At 43.0% G+C, this 26,655-nt stretch overlaps 1 protein-coding gene across 4 annotated transcripts; it reads left to right on the top strand.

Moving 5' to 3' along the window:
- The first annotated feature begins 767 nt into the window (after positions 1-767).
- On the top strand, positions 768-26,655 carry tmem104 (transmembrane protein 104). 4 transcript variants are annotated; one of them, XM_052048468.1, is made up of 10 exons: positions 768-1,023; positions 1,866-1,922; positions 2,203-2,324; positions 2,773-2,854; positions 2,928-3,024; positions 3,215-3,298; positions 9,111-9,210; positions 9,981-10,077; positions 18,466-18,559; positions 22,487-26,655. In XM_052048468.1, exons 2-10 carry the CDS (start codon positions 1,878-1,880, stop codon positions 23,248-23,250), a joined length of 1,485 nt encoding a protein of 494 aa, XP_051904428.1. In that variant the 5' UTR covers positions 768-1,023; positions 1,866-1,877; the 3' UTR covers positions 23,251-26,655. The 4 variants fall into 4 exon arrangements, with proteins under 4 accessions (XP_051904428.1, XP_051904430.1, XP_051904427.1 ...); XM_052048470.1 differs by having other exon boundaries at positions 1,862-1,922; positions 2,931-3,024; XM_052048467.1 differs by having other exon boundaries at positions 1,862-1,922.

Here is a 26,655-nt window from a genome sequence, read left to right as displayed (position 1 = left end):
GCTACTCGTTTGCAATGCACTGTAATCAACCACCACTGACTGGCCCTATCATGACTTTCATTCATTCATTCATCTTCCGAACCGCTTGATCCTCACTAGGGTCACGGGGGGTGCTGGAGCCTATCCCAGCTGTCTCCGGGCAGTAGGCGGGGGACACCCTGAATCGGTTGCCAGCCAATCACAGGGCACACAGAGACGAACAACTATCCACTATCACACCTAGGGACAATTTTAGAGTGTTCAATCAGCCTGCCATGCATATTTTTGGAATGTGGGAGGAAACCGGAGCACCCGGAGAAAACCCACGCAGGCCCGGGGAGAACATGCAAACTCCACACAGGGAGGCCGGAGCTGGAATCGAACCCGGTACCTCTGCACTGTGAAGCCGACGTGCTAACCACTGGATACCGGGCCGCCCTATCATGACACTTTGTACACTGGAATTGAGAAACGATAAGGGAAAAAAAGCGCCCTGCAGATATTTAACCATTATAAATAATCATAGAAAATTATTTCAATGTTTAAAAAGTACTGTCCTCTATGATTATTTATAATTCCGCAGGGCGCTTTTTTCCCCTTATCGTTTCTCAATTCCGGTGGACAAAGTCAACGTGTCATCACATGATCCTACGATATGTCGTTGATGACGCTTCAGGCAGTGGTTGGTAACGTGCGTAGAACGTAATAACTGCCACTGCTTTGCGTGCCATTCAAAGTAAAAGTAACGCCGTGGAAGAGTGAGCGCAGTTCACTTATTTTGAAAATCCAAAGCGGAATCACTTGTGAACCCTAAACTGCTTCATTGGTTGCTGCCCTGCTATGCGAGTCCGGAAAGTGTCACTTTTAGCGAATTTTCACTGTCCGTGGACTACATAAACGGCTCATGTTGCAACCCAGGAGAGAGTTTCTAGTTTCGCGTGGACCTTGGAGGCTGGTCGGTGGGCTTTTGTTCCGGCTGACTGCTCGGAGCGAAGTGCTAGCCTGTTAGAGACTGCCTGCAGCTAGCAAAACACTGCAAGACAGGTGAGCTGTTTACTTTCTTTATCAATCAGGTGACCTCCCTGAATAGATCAGGAATACACAGTTTTTTTGTTTTTGTTTTCCGACAGGTACAATGAACTTTTAACATTTATAAAAAAAGAAAAAGGATGACAGGTACGAAAGGAAGAAAGGCAGGCAAGGACTTTTAAACAAAGTAATGGATGCAAAAAGAAGGGAGGTGGAAAGGAATGAAGAGGAATAACTAGGTCAGAGGTGGAAAGGAAGGATATAAAATGAAAGCGGAAAGGAAGCCAAGAAGGTGGAAAAAGGGAGTTGGTTGGTACCTCGGTCTGAGGTGGAAGTATGCGAAATAAAAAGCACGTCTCCAATTAAAGAAGAAAGATAGAAAGCAAAGTAGGGCGCAAAGAAGGGAAGGAGGGGAAAAGCAGGTAGGGCACAAGGAAAGAAACGAGAAAAGAACATTTAGGCAGTAAAAGGAAGGATAGACACGTAAATGAAAAACAGGAAGAGGAAGAAAAAAGGCCTGACTGAGGTGAAAGACAGAAATGAAGGATGCACGGATGAAAAAATTGCTGCGACAGAAGAAGGTACTTGTAGAAGGAATAACTAATAAATAAGGAATAAGAAGTTGTTAGTAAAAGCATTGCTGGTCAGCAAAGACACTCTGAAAGCCGCCAAAATTATTTGGGAAAAAAGTAAATCGGATTACTGAATACATTGATTTGTCAAGGAATGTTTTATGTCGGTTGAATTTGTGTTCAACCTACTGGCAATTGGCCATTTTGCATTAAAGGTGCCATTTTCTCTCACCTGAATGTCATTCTCTCAATTTTGTTGTTTGTTTTGCTTTCGTCGTCAGGTAGATCTCATCAACCATGGCAGGTGGAATCACAGACACAGGGGAGCCCTACTCTGCCTTTGTGAGTATTCTTCCTTTTCTTCCAGCATTTACTGTTCTCTTAAATACTTTTATGACATTGAAGCACAGGATTCTTTGGCGACGCGATTGCTCAATGCGATAATGAAGAGGAAGCTAAAGTGCTAAAGAGCATCTTCTCAACGGGCCCGCGCTTTAAATGATTCAAGCGCTCTGCAACCTGATAGAATCCTTCCTGAGTGTCCAAAGAACAAAAGCATGAACCAATCATCTCTAACAAATGCACTTACCAAGAAGAGTAACGACATGGCTATCTGGTGCAGGTGGGTCTGGTGTACATGTTCAACCTGATTGTGGGAACAGGAGCGCTCACCATGCCCAGAGCCTTTGCCACGGCCGGCTGGGTGCTAAGTTTGGCGCTTATTTCCTTCCTGGCGTTCATGAGGTGAGTGTCACGCTTTTGGCCCAAGTGCCACATTTTCACATCTTGTTGGCATCTCAAAACCTTTCGCCAAAATATTCATTTTTCACCCAATACTTTTGTCCTCTTTTTCCAACATTTTCAACATTCTAAGGCACGAGCCTTAAACTAATTTTTGTTGCGGGCCACTTTTGAGTTACGTCTTCCCTCGGAGGGCTGTTATGACAGTGAAACCACAAAAATGTTTAATTACATTATGACATTATTACTTGTAAGGGCAACAAAATTATTGTAAAATCTCAATCTCATTTATTAAACATGACAATTTGACATTTCGGTACATTTTTTTTTAGCTAGGATCTTGCGAGTTGACACACATGATTTTCTTTCAGGGGCCCACAATAACCCATGTTTTGTGTGTGGTGTACCTAATGAAGCGGTGTACCTAATCAAGTGTCCTAAAACTCTCCAGTTACATGACCACCACCTTCGTGATCGAGGCCATGGCGGCGGCCAACGCGCAGCTGCGATGGAAGAGAAGAGAGCAGGATGAGGTCATCCTAATTCATATCGTGCACCATTTTTTTCGGAATAAGTTCTGTATTAACGATGGCGTCGGTTTACCAGCAGATCCGTGACAACGACTGCACCTCGGACTACTCGGACGATGACAACGTGGCAAGGGGACAGGGTGAACCAGAGACAAAGCCCATCTTGTCAGTTCGTAAGTGGTCAACATTGGTCAGCATTGAACCAAAGAGATGTCAATCATTTGAGCAGCTCCCTGATTGGTTGTGTTTGCACGCGGAAGTAATGTAAGCCATTACAAGTCAGTAACTCATGAATGTTAAATTGAAATAGATTTGTAATGGGTGACATTCTTTCTGTAATTTATACTTCTCTGCCTTCCCCAGAACGTTCCGGCGGTCCCGTGGACTATTTTGACATCGCCGAGCGCGTGGAGATGGGCCAGATGGCGTCCATGTTCTTCAACAAAGGTAAACATTCTCGCCGGCGGGCCTCCACTGCCGTCCCTTGTCTGTCCCGTCGGTCACCTTCCACACCCGAATGAAATTCTTGCCTTCGCAATTGCAAAGACAAGAGGTGTCATTAGGAAAGGACTGCACCCTCAAGTGGTAATTAGCTCATCATTCTGACAATAGTGGTGTGTTGGAGTCTCACGCACGCGCAAGCATGGTCACACGCACGTGCATGCACGTATGCTCTCCGGACACCAGGGGGCGCGCTGAGCACACATGCTTGATGGGCCGTATTATTGGAAAAGTGCAATACTGTATGTAGGAATTAACACCCGCAGTTGTCTTTGTAGTTGGAATCATGCAAGAGAGAAAACATGGAATGCTGTCCATAGGGTGACCCAACTCAGCTGATCAAGGGTTACAATTTTTAAAACAGAAGGATTGGAGCAGGGCATTTAAAAAAAAAAAAAAAAGAAACGATGTGAAATTTGTAAAACAGTTAACTTTAATCATAACATTTATTTTAATGTTTTAATTGCATTACTTCAACTTCATTATTTAGTTCTCCTGTTGTTTTAATAAATCCAAAAAGGATGCAATGTTCTATGTAAAATGTTTACGCTATTTTAATAATCAAATCATTCATTTTTTAGTTTTAATTGCCTGCGTGGGTTTTCTCCGGGTGCTCCGGTTTCCTCCCACATTCCAAATAACATGCGTGGCAGGCTGATTGAACACTCTAAATTGTCCCTAGGTGTGAGTGTGAGCGTGGATGGTTGTTCGTCTATGTGTGCCCTGCGATTGGCTGGCAACCGATTTCAGGGTGTCCCCCGCCTACTGCCCGGTGACAGCTGGGATAGGCTCCGGCACCCCCCGCGACCCTAGTGAGGATCAAGCGGCTCGGAAGATGAATGAATGAATGAATGTATTAATTAGAATTATTAACCAAATAACAAAATAAATAGAAAATAGTGACATTGTGTATGTCACATTTGAGAAATAATTAATTTTAATATCGTAATAAATCATTTTTTAAATTATCCATCCATCCAATATTAAAAGTTTAAATTCTTTTATTATTTTATTATTGTTATTATTAAATTATTATTATTCATACAATTTTTAAAAATTTTGGATAATTAATTTGCAAGTAATTCAGATTTATTTTTAAAACAATCAATTTTAATCAGGTATTTTCATGTTTCATACTTAATTAACTATTATTGTATTATGTGTTATGAAAAAACAAACTTAATGCAAATCACAAATGTACAGTCGGTGACAGTTACTTGGATAAGTGAGTGTTTAAACAAGCTACATACTGCTTCACCAATCCAAATACATTTTAAAATGTTCATAGCTTACATGACAGCTTCCAAGTCGATTTTAGAGTGCAACAATTCAGCAAGGAGTCGCTCTGAAGAGAAGCGTGTCAGGAAAGTGACGATTTAATCCAGATGGACTCGGACAAAAACCGAAATTGCAACAGATTACGGGAGTAGATATGCGTGCACGTGCGCGCGTGGCGACAGATGCTTGCCTCCGATAACAAGTGCGTATTTACACTTTCTCGGGGTGAGAGAGTCTGCAAAAAAAAAAGGCGACCACTCGTGTCATTTTGGGATTCCCAATGACATTTTACGAAACCTCACAAAAACTCAATCTTGGTAAATTTTTGGGGAAGAATGGGGGGGTCAATAAGACACTCCAAGTATGAAAAACAAATAAAAATGTCAGACAGAGGAATGTGATTTAAAAGAATAAAAAATGAAATAAATGTTTAAATTGGATGTCTGGCTGATAAAAAAAAAATGACCTCAATTTTTTTGTGATTGCATTAATATACCGGGCAATGACCTATTGGATCCAGTAGATGGCGCTCTAGTAAGATGTGTGCTGAAGTTGGTATCTGCTTTGTGATGTCCTTCACCGCCACCTACAGGACTGGAGTAGAAGCTACATCTGAATCGATGCTTTTCCATTGAAATCAGTAGAATCTTCAAGTATCAGGCCAGCTAGAGAAGTGAAAATTGAAGGAAATTGGACAAGTATTGGGACAACTACACAAGTAAATATGTGGATTTGTGGACAAAAGTATTGGGACACAGACGGCAATTGGAAAAAGTGAAGAAAATATGGTATTATAAATAAAAGTATTGGGACACCTACAGAAAGTGAAAAAATGAACTAAAATATGTATGTAAATATATTTTTGCACAAAAGTATTTGGGACACTTACTGGGAGGGTATAGTAGGAAATTGTGGAGTTTCGACATCCTGTTGCCATTTGGTGACAATTCTACCTTCTGCATCAATTTGTGTGTTGACGAGGTCGACTGGCATCATGTTTCCTTGCTGCAGTGTCCTATTTGTGGGTATTTAGGGACAAACTGTGTGCGTGCGTGTGAGTATGCGGGTGGGCCGGGCAGCCGCCTCCGGGCTGGGCTCCATTTAGATTTAATTTGCAAATCTTCCCAAACGTACCTTCATCAAACTTTCCCTAGGATCTTTTCTCGGCAGAGACATCAGACTCGAAACATGAAGGCAAAGGTTAATGAGGACAAACTCTGCAATGAATCATTTGTGACCAAGCACTCGGGCTTAACGATTTTTCGGAAAATTGAGTAGAATTTACTAACCTGCAATTAATAAGTGTTTTTTTTTTTTTTAAAGAAGGTAATAAGAGACTATAGAATGTAACCTCAACATTGAGTTTGTATTACGATGTCTTGTTTCAATAAATTGATATGGAAATAAGAATGTTACTAACATTAGGACCACTTTTGTCATTTTTATGTGTCTTTTTGTTTCTGGGAAAAAATGTTGCTAAAGGGGTCGCAAAAGTAGCTAAGTTGGAAACACTGCAGACACAAGTCATAGCTCTTGCTTGCTACGTTGCTGGGACGAGCATCCGCACGTGTGCACGTAAAATGAAAGCACACCTTTCAAAATAAATGCACAGGATAATTTATGTTTGACTTTGGACTTCATGGTCACGATGAGGGCTGCTGGGCAGAGTCTTGAAGGTGGCCCCCGTAGGAGGTACTTTTGCACAGCTCCGGTCTCAAGCATATTTCTTAAGTCTTACTCCCATTATTGCTTTGATAGCATTTGATTGTGTAGAGCCTTTTGTAGCCGAAGAGTGGGAATGTAATGGAGTTGCCTGTCCTCTGTTAAGAACTTAATTAAAAAAAAGAAATTGCCCCCGTGAGGCTGTCATCGCGGCCGTCAGTCAATTTGGCACCCCGCTGATGGACGACGGCGACCACTCGGGTCGTCACTCTCCGCCACGTGCGGCATGTGGCGCTTGCTAATTGTGATTGGGGCTACGGACTCTCTTCTAATTCAGCGGAGAAGGTTCTGGATTTCTGGTTGGTCGACCTGTCTCAGTTTGAACTCCAAAGTCGAGAGATTGACTTTTAGACTTATTCAACCCCCCTGTCACACAGAACAGCAAACGGTGGCGATAGAAACCGATCCCTATTGTAAGAGACAACCTGAAAGGGGATAATGACTCAGATTCATATTGAGTTGATTACGGTTCCGGATTGCAAGGCCGCGTCGTCGTCTGTGTTCTTAACTATAAAGCCTGAATGTTCTTCAACCCCCATCCCATGTCTCTGCCTTTCACGCAAACAGCAAAAGGAAAAAGGTGTAAACTTTTCAGCTTTCTTTTGTGTGACAAGGGTCTGAGTCACTGGAGGTATACTGAGAATGTTCCGGCTTTCTTGCCCAGAGTTCTGCCTTCAAATTTAAATGTTGTTCTTTAATCCCCCTCCCCATTCCTCATGGGTCCCTTTTACACAGGATGGCAGCTTTTGGAAATTGATTCAAACTTGGCTGAGAAGGTACTGGATTGTAGGGTTCAGTCTTTCTATCGTAGTACTTTTCATGCAAATCATCAATACACCAGAAGAAAAGTAAAATTCCTATCTTTGTTGGCAGCGTGAAAGTGGCCATTGACTGGATTTCCAGCCCGTTAACTTGATGAATCTTTGTTTACATTATCGTTAAATTTTTTTTAGCGTTTAATTCCTCAACTTGTTGTTTTGATTGTCGAACCCATTCAGGGTTTGATGCTGTAAACCTGCCATTTTTTAAAAATTCCTCCTCACTGGGCCCTTGACTTTCCTCTGCGGTAATCAAAGAGCTGACCGTTGAACCCGTTCTTTGCTTCGCCCAGCGAGCGTGATGGATGAGGGGGGTCACTCCGATGATCATTGCTGTGTGATGATAACTAGGATGTGGGGGGGTGTTTAACGCGAGGGCAGATGGCCAGGAATAAAAGTTTGCCCTTGCGTCGGGGAACTGATTTAATTACGTCTATTTCATATTTGCGCAAATGAGAGTGCGCATATTAAGAAGGGGAACACGCACGTTCGCCTTGTTTGTCCGCCAACATAATTTCTGCATGAACTGTTTGCTCCGACGGTGCCGAGGACGACCACACCGGCGCTGCTTGATTAAGAATGTTCACAAGTGCTTCCCATTGTACACAACTCCTCTTGATGGGATTTATTCACGTGGACTTTCCAATATGTGGCTTTCATCTCCAACTACATGCATGTCGAGCTGTCACATCCAATGCTGCCGACAAGTCTTATTCATTTTTATTTGCTTTCGCATCTTTATTTTTCAGATGCATAGAGTGGGAGAATATGTGGTTGCAATACAATAAACCTCCCTTCATCGAGGGTTCCAGGTTCATGGTCCAGGTTTTTTGTGCGGATATTTTATTTATTTATTTATTTGGGGAGTGTGGTTAAAACTTTTATGTTCTGCCTCCTGTTTATATTTGGTGTAATTTCACTGCCACCCACTAGATAGCGGCACAATATTTGTGAAAGAAGAGTGAAAATAGTATTTCAAGGTCAGCCAAATTTTTGCCAAACATACTGTCAAATCCTCTTCAATCCTGCATTTTATGCCCACGGAGAGTGACGACCAAGTTCATTTAGAAATGTACATCTTTGCGAATGAATATGGATGTATATTGTCAGATAAGTTTGTGTGTTTGGAAAAAAAAAGATTTATTTACTATAAACACAGAGCATTTGAGATACTGTAAATGGTTAGCATCTTGGCCTCACAATGTGGCGTTTGCATGTTCTTCATGTGTGGGTTTTCTCCAGGTATTCTGGTTTCCTCCCACATTCCAAAAACATGCATCTACCATACATTAATGGAGCACTCTAAATTGTCCATAGATTGTGAGATTGAATAGTTATTCGTCTATCTGTGCCTTGCGATTGGCCTAGGACCAATTCAGGGTGTACCCCACGACTGTCCCAAAACCGCTGGGATATGCTCCAACACGCCGGCGACCCTCTTTAGGATATAGCTGTTCAGAGAATGGATGGATGATAGTTTAAAGTCCTAAAAAAGTGCCATAAAACCATGCCTCGGGAGTATTTAAATAGAGTATTTTTATATTGCAGATTTCACTTGATATGTTGGTGTGAAACGTAACATTTTCGCTGTAGTTCTTCTATATTGTAAAATAACTGGTCTGACCAATCTCGCTGCTGCTCACGTTCCCTCCAATTGTTATCCCTTGATCATCAAAATCATGACGGCTGCCTGTGTGTATACAGATTCTTTATTTCTACTTGTGTAGTCTTTTTGCTCCTTTTTGCCGCTATTACTGCTGCCTCACATTCCCTCTTGTATATTGTATGTTTGCATTCATGTACATTTTGCCATATCCATATACAGTAATTATTCATCCACGCGTGCCACGACCTCTCATTGTACTCATTCTGTCTGCTGTCCAAAAGGAATTTTCCCCATGACATGACCAACAATGTCTTCTGGCGATGTTGTCTTCTAGTGGGTGTCAACATGTTCTACATCTGCATCATCGTGTACCTGTACGGCGACCTGGCCATCTACGCCGCAGCCGTGCCCATTTCCCTCATGGAGGTGGCCTGGTGAGCATCCCCTACATCACTTTTTCCCGCGCCTTCGTTGTCTTTTACTGCCGGATAAAAGCTGCATATAAAGTCATTTTATAGCCGGACCCTGCCTCGACCCGCCAGCCTCTCCTCCTCCATTTTGGAAGGCTCGTTCGCTCATGTGCGTTTTGGCAGGGCCGAGCAGCGGCGTCCTCGGCTCCCGCGCATTTCCACACCATTGTTGTTGTCGTTCCTGTTTGTGGAGACAATAATGACGAGCTGACTCCATCTGACCCCCCCCCTCCCCCGCAGCCGGCGCTGCTCCCGGGAATCTTGCCGGTGTTCCGTTTTTATTGCCACCATGCTTTATTAAGAAGGCTCGTCCGCACAAATGCACATTGTGTGGTTTCTTGAGGCGTGATGGGAAGGTGCTTTCTTTCTTTAATCCTTTGAAAGAGAAAGACCGCAATAAAAAGAAAATAACGTCCTTTACACATGCTACACATTTTGCTAAGTACCCCCTGTGTAAATGAATACACCCCAAACAAAACAATGGAGCCTTTACACTAGCTGTCAGAGAGCAATTAGAGGACAATTCGAGCTTGTAGCATCATTCGACTGCGATAGCAACATGTACAGTATACAATGATGTTGTCAAAATGAGAACCATATTGTGTCTCGCCTTTGAGAAGCAACTCAAACGAAATTGCATTTTGTAAAAGCAGACATAATCAAATCATCTACTGAAAAACATGGTTTGAATACAGTGTTTTCATTTCATTTGAATAATGTGTTCATTTCTTCAGCGGGAACCATTCATGCAGTGCAGGAGCTGTGAAGTACAATGACACCGACCCATGCTGGGGCTCGGTGACCAGGAAAGATGCCTACAGAGTCTTTCTGGTAAGTCGTTGCTTCTTATTGCCGGGGTTATATTCACCGGCCTACACGTGGCGGTGATACAAGCGTCCAGTCCGCCGACGACTACAATCCCCCCCCCCCCCCCACTAAAATTCTTACACAATTCTAATTGTTTTCATTATCTTCCATTATTTTCGTCACATGCAGCTTATACAAGTACTTTTTGTTGTTGTTCTTGCTCCTTTTTCGTGATGGGGGGCTTCGCCTCCCATTGAGGAAATTCGTGCTTTATTTGAGTTGAGATGCTCAGTAAATAATTCACCACTGACTGAGCTTTGTTGAGCCATCCAGGAGAAATACCCACTGCCCCCTCCACCTCCTCGTTCTTCGCCTCCACGTCAGAGGGCGCTGGCCTGAAGAGACTCACCAGACTGTCCAATGACCAGTTTAAATAATTGACCACTCCTATCGGCAAGTAGACGTGTGTGTGTGGCGGGGAATCCATGAAAAGCTTCCTCGCGCTGCATCCGAGCAGACTCCTCCGAATCCCTGTTGAGATCTCCAAGGTCTTGATGACCTTCAGTCTTTAAAAGGGGCCAATAGTTGGAAAGTTGGCGAGTCATTCTGAGCCGTGAAGCAGACCAGCGATGCTTTCGCTTCATCGTTGGTGTGGCAGACTAACTGACACCTTTTTGATGCCAGGAAAGAATAAGAAAGAAGAATTAATGATGCAAGTTTGTCTTTGAAGGACCCCTGGAAATATGCCTTAAGTGGCTGCTTCAAAGCAAAATGGCAGACTTCCTGTGTGCTTCAAGCATGGCTTTTTGAAACGTTTTTGTGGGTCTATTTATGATAAATATGATTACTAAGTGAAAGTGGTTCCAGGGGCTGAATTTTAAGAAATAATTAGATTCGACTAAGCCGATTGAGGCTAAAACAACAGGCCCAAAATCAAAATGGTCAAATTCCTGTTTATTTTTCGGACCTGGCTCTTTGAGACTTATTTTGTGGGTCGACTAACAATAGATACCCACAAAATTTCATGTTGCCAATGGAATTTTGCTCCATGGGCTAAATTCTCAAAATAAATTGTAATGTTTAGTTTGAGCGTGAATCATTCAATTCAAACCAATATGGTTGACTTGCTGTGTCTTTTCAACTATGGCTTCTTGAGACATTTTGCGGGTCCATCCATGATAGCCGTATCTATTCATTTTCACTTTGCTAAGTGAAGCAGGCTTTGGGGCATATTTGATTTTCCGCCAAAAATTCTGCAGGCTTCTAAAATGGGATATACTTCAAGATCTGCATGACACGTAAAAGTGTCCGTAATTCCCGCTAATCTACGCTGGCCTGAATGAGTCTGCGTCTGATTTATGTCTTATTAAATAAGAAATATGGCGGCGGCGCCGTTGAAGGGGACACAAAACGGCGGGAATAAATCATAAGTCAAACGGCGGGCGTCGGGCAGAATGTAAATGAGCTTTCTGCTGCCGCCGTTCATGTTTAACAATCAGACCGTGAACGCGGGCCGACGATGAATGCGGCGAACATAAAAGCATCCTGGTTTATTAAGGACCCGAGTAAAACGATAAAACGAGGCCATAAATCTTTGGCTTTTTAGAGGATGCTTAATGTTGTCAGTCATCATCCAACCGCTTTGTTAACTTCTCCCTCTCACTCATGTTGGATTTTTGTTCGACGAGTGCACATTGTAATACGCTTTTGTTCGCCAGCAGCGCTGATGATTTGTCCTCGCGGCCTTGATTGAAAATACACTCTCCAAAAAGTTGAGATGAGGAATTGGTAGTAATTTTTCATCCAAATTGTTCATTTTCAAATCGCTTAATAGACATTTTGATGTCTTTGGTTGCTGCCCTCTGGCTGAACTTGAGCTTCTCGTTTCCCTCCCCTTCAGACACACCATTGATCAAGGAAAGTCAAATACATTTATGCATTTTATAGATGGTACAGTGAAACTCCTCTACAACGAAACCTACGTGAGCGAAACATTTTAATGCATGAAAGCCATTCCCACTTTTCTGCTCCTCCTATGATGAAAAGTCCCCCTGTTCCGTTATACAAAATCTTTTTCTCTGCTCTTGCCTCGCAACGAGAATCACTGCAACGAAAACAAGCCTTCCGCAAAAGTGTAATCCAACCTCCGCATGCCACAGTTTGGAAACGGCAACAGCAACCACTACACTGGTTTATACATGTGCAGTAGTCCAGGAAGTATTTGTTATTGTTAGTTTCAGATGCAGCATGAACGTTGCATTGCTAAAATGGATACAAAAACGGACCTTTGCAGACCAAGTAGTGAAGAAAAGAACCTCTTAAACGCTTGAAGACAGGCTAAAAGTAATAAAAATGAAAGATGGAGGAAGCAAAGTAAAAGACATTATGCAAGAAATTGATGTAAGTGAAAGTGAATGCTGATCGTAAATTTTGCAATTTCTTTCACGTTTTTTTTCTTTCTACACTGGCTATATGAAGTGTCAAATAAGTGTATGGTCATACTTATGCACTATTGGAATAAAAATAAAGAGTACACATGCGTTTGTGTGTGTGTGCATGTGTGTTTACATCTGAGATAAAATTTGCTACAGTGAAAAGCCCACTGTTGTGAAAAATTTATTGTTGCAAACAAGATTTCGTTGCAGAGGAGGTTCACTGTATTTTCATTTGGGATGTTTTGCAGGTCATTTTTATTAGGGTCTTCCATTGGTTGGTTTGGCTCGTTTGGTACAGATCATTGGTATGTTCCGTTGCCAATCTTTTGCAGTCTGCGTGCTGTTGTGCAACATTTAAACATTCATTGTACTTTTGTTGGACCTTGTTAGCTTTGCGTTCCATACAGATGTGTGTTACACATTGACATACAGACTAATTAGTATGGCTGCTATCAGCTAGCTTTTGCTGTCTTATGTGACACAACAGAAAGTGCCCGAGCTGGGCAGAAGCTGAGGATCAATTGGCTGTGATTTTCTGCGCTGATTGATTCCACTGAGGCAGCGTAGCTAGAATGTGGCGGGAGGCGGTTGCGTAACTCCGCCGTTGATCTCGGCCTCTTTAGTGCCGCAATGATTGCAAAGATTAAGACGCGGATGGTGGTATGTTTCGGGGGGGTGCGGGTGAGCGGGCTAAGTCTCCAATTAAACCCTGGCACGTCCTAGTTTGTCCCCTGCCTTTGGCGCATTTCGCTCGCCAAGTGGCGGGCGGCGTGCTCCGCCTCGCGCCACTTTAAAGCCGGATTTATGGCCCCCTGTGTGTGTGGGGGCAGCGGGGGGAATCAATGCGCTATATGCACTTTATGCTGACGCCACATTTTTGGCAGCTTATCTTCATCTAAATATTTCATTTACATTGTGCGGCCACTGTCCTACGTGTTGGGGTAAAGTTAATTTTAAGCTGCCCCCCCAACCCCCTCCCTGTACACGGCACTGCTGATTGATGAACTCACTGCTAAATGTTCTATTCCATGGAGCCTCATTGACCTTCATTCCTTGCGGGAGCCGCCATTTTCGATCTTGGCCACTCACTTGCTGCTTTTGTCTTGTTGATAGTGTGTGTGTGTGTTAAGCCTGTGTAAATGTGTTCCACTGTAGCATATTGAAATCACAATTAATGTCTACTTTATACCTTTTAATGCCCTGTATTTATGTGTATACCCGTTGAATTTAACACAAAGTATATACCATCTTAATATCGAGACATAGGTTGTAGGCCTACAAGAAATACTTGGTCATCACTTTGCAGAGTTTGTCTTTTGCGGGACGTAACCACACATTAAATGAACGATTACTGTGTTTCCATAATATTTTATGCATGTAACATCTAATCCGTCCAATTTTATGTGTAAACCACATTAACATTATATTTAATGGTGTGTGTGTGTGTGTGTGTGTGTGTGTGTGTGTGTGTGTCATGTCACTTACTTCCATCATATTTAATGACAAAACTTTCTAAAATTACTGAAAAGTTTGGGTTGAATTTACTGCATTTTATTTTGTCAAGTGACAAAATACTTAAAAAAACTTAAAAAGTGCATCTGCATCCAGATGATTTAATTGAGTACAACCACTTGATGAAATAAAACTTGCTCATATCAACGGTTACGCCCTCCTCCCATGGAGCATATGTCGTGTCCACAAGTTCCACACACCGCTAATGCAGCATAATTACGCCCTGTGCGCTTGACCTTGACCAGCATTGCAACATCTGCGTCAACATTTAAACAGCAGAGTTGAATGGAAGAAGTTGTTTGATGTTGAGGCGCGGTGCAGCCGAGCGCTGCAAGGAGACGTCTGACGTACAGATGGCTTGATGGAGATAATCGCAGCAGGTGCCAAACTTGTTGGAGCCACGGGGAGCGGTGGGAGAGGTCATGGCGAACTCAAGGTCAATCATGGATGAGTGAGAGGCGATTTAAACAAACCAACCAAAAAAAAAAAGACATTGTAGGAGAACTCAATCCATTCCTCCATTTGCTTGCATTTCAAAACCGTCTTCCCAGAGGAAATGATCCCGCTTCCCGGGTCAAGTGTTTTTTTTTTTGGATTTAATCATCAGCACAATGTTGAAATTCCGATGGATCGTCTTCATTAACGAAGCAGCAGAATTATTCATGGCTCTCTTCTGCCGGCGCCGCGCTGACCTCACAAGCCGCCCGCCACCGCGACCCCGAGTTGATCTTTTCCCAGGATTTCAATTTCCATCTTGCCACTTAAACAGGCTGGCTAGCACCAAGCTTTGCGAAAAGAGACACATCTTTTTTTATTTTTCAAACCCCATTACCACAACTTGCCAGTAATGGCCACATTGTGGTGCTTTTTGAAATGTGATTATTTTTTTTATTTTTATTTTTTGAATAATCCGTCAGCCAGTTGTGATCACCAGTGAAGGTTACTTCATCAGCTTGATTGCTTTGTAAAAGAACAAAAATCTCATCATTTTCTTCAAAAAGATTTTTCCTCCCCCAATTTTTTTTTCACGGTGAAACATTTTCTTGTAAAACGAATTTTTTCATAGTTATTTTTTTTTACATGAAGTTGCATTTTTGTCCAAATTATATATATTTATTTTTATAAATTTTTTCCCCATAGAAATACATGGTCCCTCCATAAAAATACAAAATTATTTTTTTCTTGTTTTACATAAAACTGAAATATTATTGTTGTTTGTTATTTTGACTTAAAATGTGCATTTTTTTCTAAAGATTTATTTTTGGGGGTAAAAGGACAATTTTCTCATGCTGATTTTTTTTTAAATGACGACATTTTTCTTATGATTAACCCTCCATTAAATGAAAATGTTTCCCTCAAATTAGATAAGAAAAACATTTCTTTTCTTGAATGAATGCAAGTATTAATTGAACTTTTTCAGGGAGAATAAATACATAGTTTGTGATCCCTTATTGCTGTACCAAAAAAAAAAAAATCCCATACTGCTTACTGAAGTGGAGCGAGTGATTCCAATACGCATCTGAACTAGCCCATCAGTGCAGCACTGTACCGCATTTGCAGTATTTACAATCTGCACATATGAGGAAAAACGAGTGATTATGCTTGTTCCTGCTGCCAAATGAGAGATGAAAAAGTGCTTTAAAAAAATTAAATTATCCTTCAGCCATTTGACAAGCTTTGATCACCGGTGAAGGTTGCATCCTCAGCCCCGGTGCGCTAAATGAGACGTTTCTTCCCCTGTCATCCGCAACACCTGCTCACGCACACACCCGAGACGCCAAACACGCTCATGAAGCTCAGCGAGTGAACGCGTGACACGGACGTGAACGTCCGCGTGACGGGCAGCTGATTGTTCCAAATTAACTTCTGTCATGCGCGCGAAGCGGACAACAAACAGACGGAAGGAAACGTATGAGCGGCGCGGACGTTAACGCGACTTGAGCTGAGCAACACGCGTTGCAAAATTGTTGGGACAGCTGACAGGATGGGAGGGAAAATGGAGGTGCTCGCCGTGTCTCCTCCTTGCGGCGGGAGCTGCGGCGGCTGCCGTCTTCGTCGCACTCGGTTTGTTTTGCCCATTAAGACGTCGGTCGGTCGGCCTGCCTGCCTGCCGGGTCTTTATGGCCCACTTTACGCTCTTCTTCTTGTCTGCTACCTTTGTCCACTTCCCCTCCGTACATTTTCATTTTCCCCGCCTAACAATCGTTGCTGACTGGGTTTGGTGTCTCTTGTTAAGGAAAGAAAGAGGCGTATTTATTCAGTTTCGTTTATTTACGACCAATAAATCCTTGGTTCGGAAACAATGTGGAAGAGGCTGGTTTGCATAGCAAGGAAGTAATTGAGCCAATACTTTGGAACAGTCACCCAGGTTTGAAACCCCAACCTTAGTTTGAAATCCTACTTTGAAACCCTAACCGCGTTTTGAAACCATAATGCTGGTTTTACACCATAAGTCTAGTTCAGAACCCTACTTTGAAGCCCTAACCCTGGTTTGAAACCCTAATCCTAGTTTGAAACCCTACTTTGAACCCCTAACCCTGTTTTGAAACTCTAACCCTACTTTCAAAAACCATAACTCTGGTTTTACACCATAAGTCTAGTTCAGAACCCTACTTTGAAGCCCTAACTCTGGTTTGAAACCATAATCCTAGTTCAAAACCCTACTTTGAAGCTCAAACACTGGTTTAGAACTCTAATCCCAGTTCAAAACCACCCTAACCCTACTTTGAAATCATCACCCTGGTTTGAAACTCAACTCTTAGTTTGAAACCCTAAACTTGGTTTAAAACCCTAACCTGACTTTGAAACCCTAACCTGGGTTTAAAAACCCAATTCTGAAACCATAACCGTGGTTTGAAATTTGAGTTCAAACCCCTACTTTGAAGCCCTGACCCTGGTTTAGAACTCTAATCCTAGTTCAAAACCCCACCTTGAAACACTAACCCTACTTTGAAATCATCACCCTGGTTTGAAACCTGACTCCTTGTTTGAAACCCTGTACCTGGTTTCAAACCCTAATCTGGGTTTGAAACACAATTTTTCTTTGAAACCTAACTTGACTTGTTTTGACAAAAGTCATTTAATCATGTGCCAAAACTGCAGTCCACACATACACACACACACACACACACACACACACACAATGATTGACAGTTATATTTCTCACAGATAGTCATCCTTTTTAATCCCGTTCATCTCAACTTGTTAGAAACTTAATTTCCTTTTTTTCTTTATTTTTACAAATACATCTGGTCCGGCGAAACATTTCTTTGTTGTTTAATTTTCGTGATGCGTGCTGATATTTGAGTCCTGTGCTTGACTTTGGCGTTCTCTTCTCTTTGACATGCCGTCTGGGCAGGGGCCAGTGACCTTTTTGATGAGGAGCTAATTGAATGAAGCGCATATCTTGTATCCATCAGTGCCTTGGTCACCTTTGCAGTTTCGCATCTCTGACTCAGCGGTTATTGCCTCTCGGGCCGAGGCTGTGCTCTTGAGAATATCCAAGTTGCCATCACCTCAACACTCGGAAGTGGACGCTTTAAGATTCAAATTTAAGATAAGATTTAAAAAACAACATTATTTGTCTCACAATTGCGAAATTCCCAATTTACAGCACCAAAATTATGAAAGGGAAAAAGTAGAAGACAAAAAGACTATAAATAAAATTGCATATTAAAAATGGGTGAGTTTGGGCTATTCAATAACCTGAAAAGGCTGCCATTTTTATTTAAATTGACAGATAATTTTTGTCAGAGCACGAATAGAATCCAAAGAAAATGCCTGTTTCACAACGTGAAATTTGGTAGCCGACTTTTTGTCAAGTGTGGACCCACAAAAAAGCCTCAAGAACCGCTGCCTGAAAAGACTTAACTGTCCCAGATTTCCCTCTTCCCTGTTTTGACTTCAATCTCCAAACAAGCTTCCCCTCCTCCCCATATTCTCTGACATATACCGGTACTTTATGACCTGCGGGCCCATAAAGGAATGCTACTGACGGCTTTACAATTTGTAGCCCATTAGTCTAACGCCGGACTGTAGACCTTACATGTGTTCTAGCTGCGTTCCCGGTTATCCAGTCGTTAAGCGGTAACGCAAAACGATGCCTTCAGACCAGCAAGGTGAATTTATGCTACATGTAGCTGATGGGCCAAAAACACACCGGAGCGTCATGGTGCTCATTTAGTGCAAATGGTGTAGATTTTTTTCCCTCCCCCCTTGGATGGTTAGTCAGTCAGCCACCGTGAAACTTGATCATCATCAGCATGGTTCTTGATGACGCTTGCCTCCATGAAGCTTTATTGGCCTTTTTCTTGTGTCACTTTCCAAATAATTTTGGGGAAAAAATAGAGGTTACAAATGCAAAATTGTTCTTAAGTAGCCTTATATTTTTTTTTGTTTTGTTGCTGTGTGAAACCCAAAGTTGTGCATCAGAATAATTTTTCCCCCCTGTCTGTTTGTCCGACAGAGCGTCTTCACTCTTCTGTTAGGACCGTTCACTTTCTTCAATGCGCAGAAAACGAAATATCTTCAGATGCTCACTTCACTCATGCGCTGGATTGGTAAGTATTTTTTTTTCTTTTTCTACGATCCCACTAAAGACATAATAATGTCAACTTTCATCTTCGGTTGACAAAGGTGAGATGTGTCAAAGTAATAGACCACCATATTGATTCTGTACAAACCAAATTAAAGATGTATGTCATTTGAATTAAAAAAAAAAATCATGCTTTAACCCTTTCGGGGACAGCGGCTACTAGAGCAGACAGCTTATCGTGTTATCAGATTATAGGGTGCATGAAAGGGCAATTTGATTTGTAATTTGGAAGACGTGCCATAAGTAACCATCTGATTTAAAAAAAGCAAAAAACCTCAAAGTTACAGGCGATCAGCCATTTTGGTTTGAATTGGTGAAAACACCCATCATCATAAAACAAATAAACAAGCAAACAAATAAATAAATTTAAAAGCCCTTAAAGCCAGTTTCACAGAGCATCATGAAATTTGGTGGGCATATCTATAAGGAAGAGGCCCACCAAAAAGTTGCAAGAAGCCTTATGCGGGAAGTTTGCCCCTTTGGTTTGAGGCAGCCATTTTAGTGTCATGTTGTAGTGTCATTTTTAGGGGTTCTTTGAATGTTTTGAAAATTCAGCCCCTGAATCCGGTTTCACGAAGCACCATTAAATGTAGTCAGCAATTTTATCATGAGTTGACTCTCCCCCCCAAAAACCTCTCATGAAAAAAACAAAAACACAGGAAGTATGTCATTCCAGTTTTAAGCATCCATTTTAGGGTCATTTTGGTCCACTCGGTGTGATTGCTAACAAAATTTAAGGCACTTATTTTCGACAGACAGGTCACACTTTGTTGTGAGTAATTTGAATTTGTCCTCAATGAGTGTGGTGCGTGGCAGCCAAGTTGGACTGATTGAAAGAAGAGAAGCAATAAAGTCATTGGCGTTGTGAAATTCTCCCAAAGTCCTCTTTTGAGCACTTCCATAGTCTCGACTTCCAGAAATTCATGCTGGCCCCCCTCCGCTGGTGTCGGTGGCGTTGAGGTGCGCCCATCAAAGGTCCGGTCCCACTCAGTGTCTCTCTGCTTCCTATCTCTCCTCTCATTCGTCACTCTGACAAGCTTGACGGGCCGTCCCACACTTGATTGGACTGTCACTCACGGCCGCCTTGAAGGAAAATAAAATGGCCGCAAACACAAAGTGGCGTTGGGGCAACTGATGTGAACGTGAGAGCAAGAGTGTGTCATTGGCTGAACTATTCACTCTTGGTCCATCTTGATCCACTCACTTCCTTTCGTATGCTTGTACACTTCCTTCTGTCCTACCCTCCTGTCTCCCTTCCTTCCTTTCATAACATTCCTGCACACTTCTTTTCCTTCAACCCTTCTTCGTTCCGATCTTAAGTTTTCTTCCTTCTTTCCCTTGATCCATTCGATCGTTCCTTCATTCCTTCCTACTTTAGGGTTCCCTTTTTAAGTGTCTTCTGTTGGTACTTTTGTCCCACTCTGTGCATCAAGTTTGGTTGTGTAGCCTTCGAGACCTCGCGTGCGACACGATTGTTGACTTCCATTCTCCGTCACCTTTTGTGATGTCAGGGTTAGTGGGCAGCTAGCGTGCTGCGAGCTCCGCCTCCCGGCCTCGTCCCAAGGCCTTGTCACGCCAGTTGCCGCTCGGCTGTCCTCAGTCACCTCCTCGACATGCCACACGTGGTCGTGTCCAGATTTGCAATCAGCAATTTCTGACTCCCTGGCGGGATCACATTGACGTTCCATAGTTTCTTCTTTTTTAAAATCTAACCTATTTCCCGAGTGTCCTCTGAATTGGCTCATTGAATAATAATCCATAACCATTGTATATAGTCTGCTTACTTGCTCATTAATTTAGTTCCTTGCTCACAATCAGGCTTACTAATTTACTACTAAGTCACTGGCTAAGTCAGGAACTAACGAGCTCAACAAGGCAATCGCAAACGTACTCGAGCAGGTAGCTTTAACTTTCCACTAACTAATTTACTGACTACCTCACCCACTAACAACATAACTGACTAACTCACTTGCCAGCATATATAGATGCACAATGACGCTCATCAACTCACTGACTTATTTACTCACTCTTACTAGCAAGCCGCCAAGCTCACAAATTATCTTATAAATACTTAACACGCTTATTAACTCACCGACCAATGATCTCAGTGCGAACTAGCCACCTCACTCATTCCTCTTCTCCAAACTTGTGTATCTACAATTGAGACTGATGACCCTTCACCGACACCTGATTATTCGATCACACCAATGCCAGGTCCTGTGAAGCGAACCTCCTACGAGGTGAGCCCATGGGCCGGCGATGTCTCCTTGAAGCATCCGGTGTGTGTGTTTGTTTGTCGGACACGGTCCTCAGAGGGCCGTGAAGTTGAAATATCAAGGTCACTGGCAGGCTTGCAAAGCAAAGATAAATCACACTGGCTGCTGTTAACAGAGCTAACACGCTCAATTGTCCCCACTTGTGCGGGCATGCGTGTGTGTGCGTGTGACGACTTTGTCCTGACGGATATCTGACTGCTGCTGTTGGAATGAGAGCGCCTGATGGAGGAGGGAATCATGTGGACATCACAGATGGTTGGAGACATTCTTCTTCTTCTTCTGTCATCGTTAAGAAAGTAGCAGCCGAGAAAGGATAACCCCACTGTGCAGAACAAACAACCTTTGGCTGAAACATTAGCTGCTGCTCCACTCCAGTCCTGTAGGTGGCAGTAATTACAAAGTGGTTGTCAATGACCCACTCACTCAGCAACCTAATAACTGACTTGCTCACTTGGTAGCTCAGTCCTCACTGATCAAGCAGAAATTTACTAGTTTCCTTGCTTACTTAATTAACTCCCTAACCCAGTCATGAATGAAAAACTGCTCACTCACTCACTAATCTTCAGTAACTCACCCACTCAACTAAGTAACCCATACGCTGTCAATTATTAATTAGTCAGCCTGCCAATTAAATAACTCATTCAATTTCCAACTAACCAGCTAACTACTGTACCTCAGTGACTCACTTTTTGGCAGTTACCTAACCAACCAACTTTCCAAATGACTCACTTTTCTAGTGAGTCATTTCTAGCAGACTCAAGTCACTCACTAGCTAGCTAAATAGCAAACTCTCTAACCAACTCCCTCATTTACTGGCACACAAATTTTACCAAACAAGTCAGTCACCCGCTCACCAGCTGACCCACGCTACCTCAGCAACACATTTACGTAGTAGCGAATAGCAAAACAACAGCTCTCACTTTGTACAAATGAGAATAATGTGCAATATGTTTATTATTATTGACCTATTTTGTACTGCAACACCCGATTGAATTTTTAGGCTTTCTAGCAAATCACCTCTTTCGTACAAATGGCATCTTGTGATAAAATTACCATACAAAACAGTGAATAAATTACTCCCCCCCTTTCCCCCCCTCCCCATTCAGGCACTTCATGCTGTATTTAATGTGCTTTTTTTTTTAGGGGCGGGTGGTTGAAAAACATTGACTGCAGCGACGATGCGGCTCCGTCCTTTTTATGGTGCACAATCAAATAAAAGCTCAAGCAGCACAATGCAGTAGTAATGCCACACGAATGAGCAAGAACACTTCCGAATGTCACAAGCATTTCCTTTTTTTTTCAATTTTCTTTCAATAATCTCCAATTTTAGTGGCTGCATAGTAGGGAGCTGTCACCATGCATATTTTTTTTTTTCTCCGTCAAGGCTGAGGTCAAAATCGACAGGTAATGAGATCAAACATAAACAGTCCTACGTCAAAATTCCAAGTCTTGATGAGGGCTTTGCATATCTAATTCTCACGTCACTGTCGTGTAGTATGTTGGCATAATCACTGAAAAACATTCTTGATGCAAAAATTCTCCATTCCCCATCAAATCTAATCACACGCAATTATAGGTTGCGCTAATGCCATGTCTTGTTGGTTCTCCCCCACCAGCGTTCACCATGATGATCATCCTGGCGCTGTTGCGCATCGGCGCCGGCGCAGGCGAGGGCCGTCCCCCCGCCGCCTCCCTGGCGGGCGTGCCCAACCTGTTCGGCGTGTGCGTCTACTCCTTCATGTGCCAGCACTCGCTGCCTTCGCTGGTGACGCCTATTTCGAACAAGAAGCGCGTGGGCTCGCTGGTGCTGGCCGACTACGTGCTGATTCTGGCCTTCTACGCGCTGCTCTCCTTCACGGCCATCTTCTGCTTTGACAGCGGGCTCATCCACGACATGTACACCCTAAACTTCACAGACAACTGCCACGTCCTGGATATTGCCGTGCTGCGCTACTTCCTGGGCCTCTTCCCCGTCTTCACCATCAGCACCAACTTCCCCATCATCGCCGTCACCTTGCGCAATAACTGGAAGACCCTCTTCCACCGCGACGGCGGTACCTACCCGTGGGTGGTGGACCGCGTGGTCTTTCCGCTCATCACGTTGGTGCCGCCTATCCTGGTGGCCTTCTGCACGCACAACCTGGAGTCCCTGGTGGGCATTACAGGCGCTTACGCCGGCACGGGCATCCAGTATGTGGTGCCCGCCCTGCTGGTCTACCACGCCCGCCGCCACGTTGAGCCTGTGACTGCTCGGCACGCCATCAACCCACACCGCTCGCCCTTCCGCCACGCCTCCTGGGTGTGGTTTGTGGTGCTATGGGCCATCTTCTGCCTCATGTTCGTCACCGCCAACATCATCCTGACCGACACCAAGAAGTGACACGCCCACTGTGTGCCTTTATTTTTCTTGATTTGTACTTAACGCCTCCCCAATGATACTGTACGTCACTTTTCTATTGAAGGGATACCCCCCTGGACTGGTTGCCGGTCAATCACAGGGCACAGGTAGACAGGTTTGTATGACTTTGGGAAAAATATAATTGAAATGCCAACAAAATCTCGATCATGTGTTCACCAAATGCTAATTTGTGCTTCTGCACGGACGAATTGATGGCTCCCCAGGAACGACATGAGATTTTTGTTGTTGTTGTCATGTTCTTAGATGGCCACAAAATGGAAATTTGTGACATAATACACTAAATCTGAGCATGCCATTCAAATTAGTGGCTGCCAAATAAGTATCACGATACTATTTTTGTGGCCACATATCCCTCACGTAATTTATTTTCATGAAATAAATGGTTTGTTTATCGCCACTATTCGGCCAGAAAATACAATTTGGGGCCATTCGATGCAGGTATACTCTGCACACAAGTTTCTCATTTGTGGCCATTAAATAATTTTAAAAAACAGCACAAAGGGTTTAGTGTTATTTAACCGAAGAAAGTTTACAAAATTGTAGCATTGATCTCTACCAAACATTTCGGTTTCCCAACTTCATCACAGAAGAAGGGAAGTCACAATTCTTATGAGCTGTTGTGTGTGTGTGTGTGTGTGGCGGCATGTCAAAGACACGCACACACAAAACATTTACGTTGTGCTTGCTAAAAATTGCAGCGTTTTAAATGTTTATATCTGACCTTGGGAATATGTTTGTTGGCTGATGATTGAGTTCATTTTTATTGTTCTAATGAATAATCTTTTTTCATTAGTGTTTGGACTTTATTTGGACACAGAAGGAAGAGCGATGACAATAGGCAAAGAACAGCAGCAGCGGCAAAACACCTACAGTATATTGTTTGAGACGGCTAAAAAGGAAACAAAAAAGCAACCGGCATTGAAAGAGGAAAAAAAATAGCAGGACCGAGAGAATACCAATACATCTCTATTTATATAGCGCTTTCACAACAGCTGCCGGTGTAACAAATCGCTTTACAGAACAGTTAACATAAAACAAAATAATATAACGCAGAGCATAAAACATAATCGTAACCACAATTCCCGCATACGTCTTGTTGTTTGAAGCAGTTGAAAAAGGGAGAGAATCAAAGTCTCCTTTCACCATGCTCCAAACGTGCATGACGTCCAAGATGGCTGCAACATGCTAAGTTGGAACATAAAAGCAAGCTCAAAACCAATCAACCATTGGTGCTACTCCGTGTAAGAACTGACACGGAGATGGGGAAAAAAAAGCAAGAACGTGACATCATTGATGGTGCTTATGACTCATATCTGTCAGACGAGCGTACAGAAAAGTTGAAAACAATTTGGAAGGCTCGTTAGCATAGCATTTCATGTTGTTAGCATTCACGTCCATGAAGATTTGATGCTTCTTGTAAATGTCTATGCTTGGCCTTTAGTGCGCGCGCTAACGCTACGCTGGTAAAGGCTAAGCCAAATCACCGACCTTTACCAGTATAGCGCGAGGCGCCGCTCATTAGCGTGTCACCTGTGTCGCCCGTCATGGCTAAAAGGTCGCGTTCACCTTGGCGCTGCGAAACGATAACGAGACGTTGCCGCCATCACCGCTAACAAGTATGGCGCCGCCGCCGCAACTCGTTTAATGGCTATCGGCAAACGAAAAGACAAAAATGAACATTTTCAGCCTGCCATGCTAACGGTCAATTATTTAACTTCAGTACTTGTTTCTGTGGACATTTGACCTGAACTCCTGGACAAATGCTGTACGAACAGTTTTTACTTTGCAGCTTTGCGATTTTACTTGAGTCTCCTGGCTCTCATCATGAAATGTAAAATCTGACTTATTTTCTGGCCGTAATGTTTCGATGCTCCCAGTCATCATTTACGTTCAGCAGGTTGCGATCGACTCGTCTTCGGCGGTTCATTTGTTTCCACCTTGCCTCTCACCAACTGACCAATCGTTTTATCAGCGAGACGAAGTTGCGCGTCATCTTGCCGCGCTCCGCTCGCGACTGATCGTCCGTCAGCTCTCGACGGCGTGACAATCTCACCGATCACGGCGCTTCACACTCGTCTGACAACTCGTCACCAACTCGTGTGCATGAGCCACCTCCACATTTTTTGTCGCTAGTGCCTTTTTTTTGTCAGCGAATCTCGAATTTTGAATCAACGGACCAACAGACAAACGAATGAACGGAAAAAAAACAGACCAATAGAGCAAGACAACCCAACAAACAAACGCACAAATGGACAAACATACCAAATGAATGGACAAATAGACAGACGAAAAGTAACTAATGAACTGACTAACAAACTAATGGATGGATGGACTGACATGAACGAACTACCGTTCGGGAGAATGGACCAAATACTGAACTAATGTATAAATAAACAAACGAATGAACAAACAAAGAAGCAGTGTAGCATTTTTGACGCTCTTTTTTTTAAATGATACGATGGCCATAAACTGTCCTCTACCAAAATATCATAAACTTTCTCACTAAATTGTGGATGATGAAGCAGCAGGTGACGCTGTAAGCAAATCAACAAGTTTAGTTGCCCTTAGCTCGGTTGTCGTGGTGATCCCCGCAAACGCCGCGAAATTATGAGACGTTCGGCCTCTCGGGTCTCATCAATGTCACGGTGTACCAAAGCAAAAATGAGAAAGACAACAACAAAAACAACAATGTGCTTTGCCGTTCCAAATAAAGTGTCCACTGATCGCAGCTTTTCTATTTTGAAGATGTCTCACTCTGGCCGATGCTTGAAGATGACGCGGGTGACACCTCTGTGATTTTTTTATTTTATTTTTTTGGGCATCTGTTCACATTCACGTGTTTGTTCACCTTGAGCGGCCTTGAGGCAGATTGTAGCGCGTGTGGGATCCACGCCAAGGTGGCAGTGGCCATGACTGTTTGTTACTCACTGTCATGCTGTCACATTGCAACGGGGATTGATGGCCAGTGAGACTTACACACACACACATGCACACACACGCACACGTACGCAGACACGCATCCAGGTGAAATCTTTGGAGAGTCCACGTTTGGAGCCTCCGCCAAGGTTCAACGTGCAGGTGGCGCATCAATTAGCGCATTCGTGTTAGTGAATCACACGCCACCTGTGGATTGTTTTCGCAGGCAAACTGAAACATTTGAATGACTTTATGACCTCTGTCAACACGCACAAAAAAAAAATCACAAAGGCGGGTGATTTGTTAGTGTATTTGTTGTTTAATTCGTTGAGTGATTTGCTTGTCTTCTCCACACACAACATTACAGTACATGATGTATTAAGGGACAATTGTCGAAAAAAAAGATTGCAATCAATAACTAAGAATAAACATGACAATTTATTGATTTCA

This window comes from Hippocampus zosterae, chromosome 17 (assembly GCF_025434085.1).
Source record: "Hippocampus zosterae strain Florida chromosome 17, ASM2543408v3, whole genome shotgun sequence".
NCBI classification, from domain to species: domain Eukaryota; kingdom Metazoa; phylum Chordata; class Actinopteri; order Syngnathiformes; family Syngnathidae; genus Hippocampus; species Hippocampus zosterae.
This window is presented reverse-complemented; position numbering and strand designations above follow the sequence as displayed.

Excerpts from the sequence above, each read along its gene's own strand:
- tmem104 (XM_052048468.1), top strand. The coding sequence starts at position 1,878 with ATGGCAGGTGGAATCACAGACACAGGGGAGCCCTACTCTGCCTTT. Across the intron at positions 2,325-2,772 it reads TCCTTCCTGGCGTTCATGAG|TTACATGACCACCACCTTCG; the intron begins GTGAGTGTCACG and ends AAAACTCTCCAG. Across the intron at positions 2,855-2,927 it reads AGAGAAGAGAGCAGGATGAG|CAGATCCGTGACAACGACTG; the intron begins GTCATCCTAATT and ends TCGGTTTACCAG.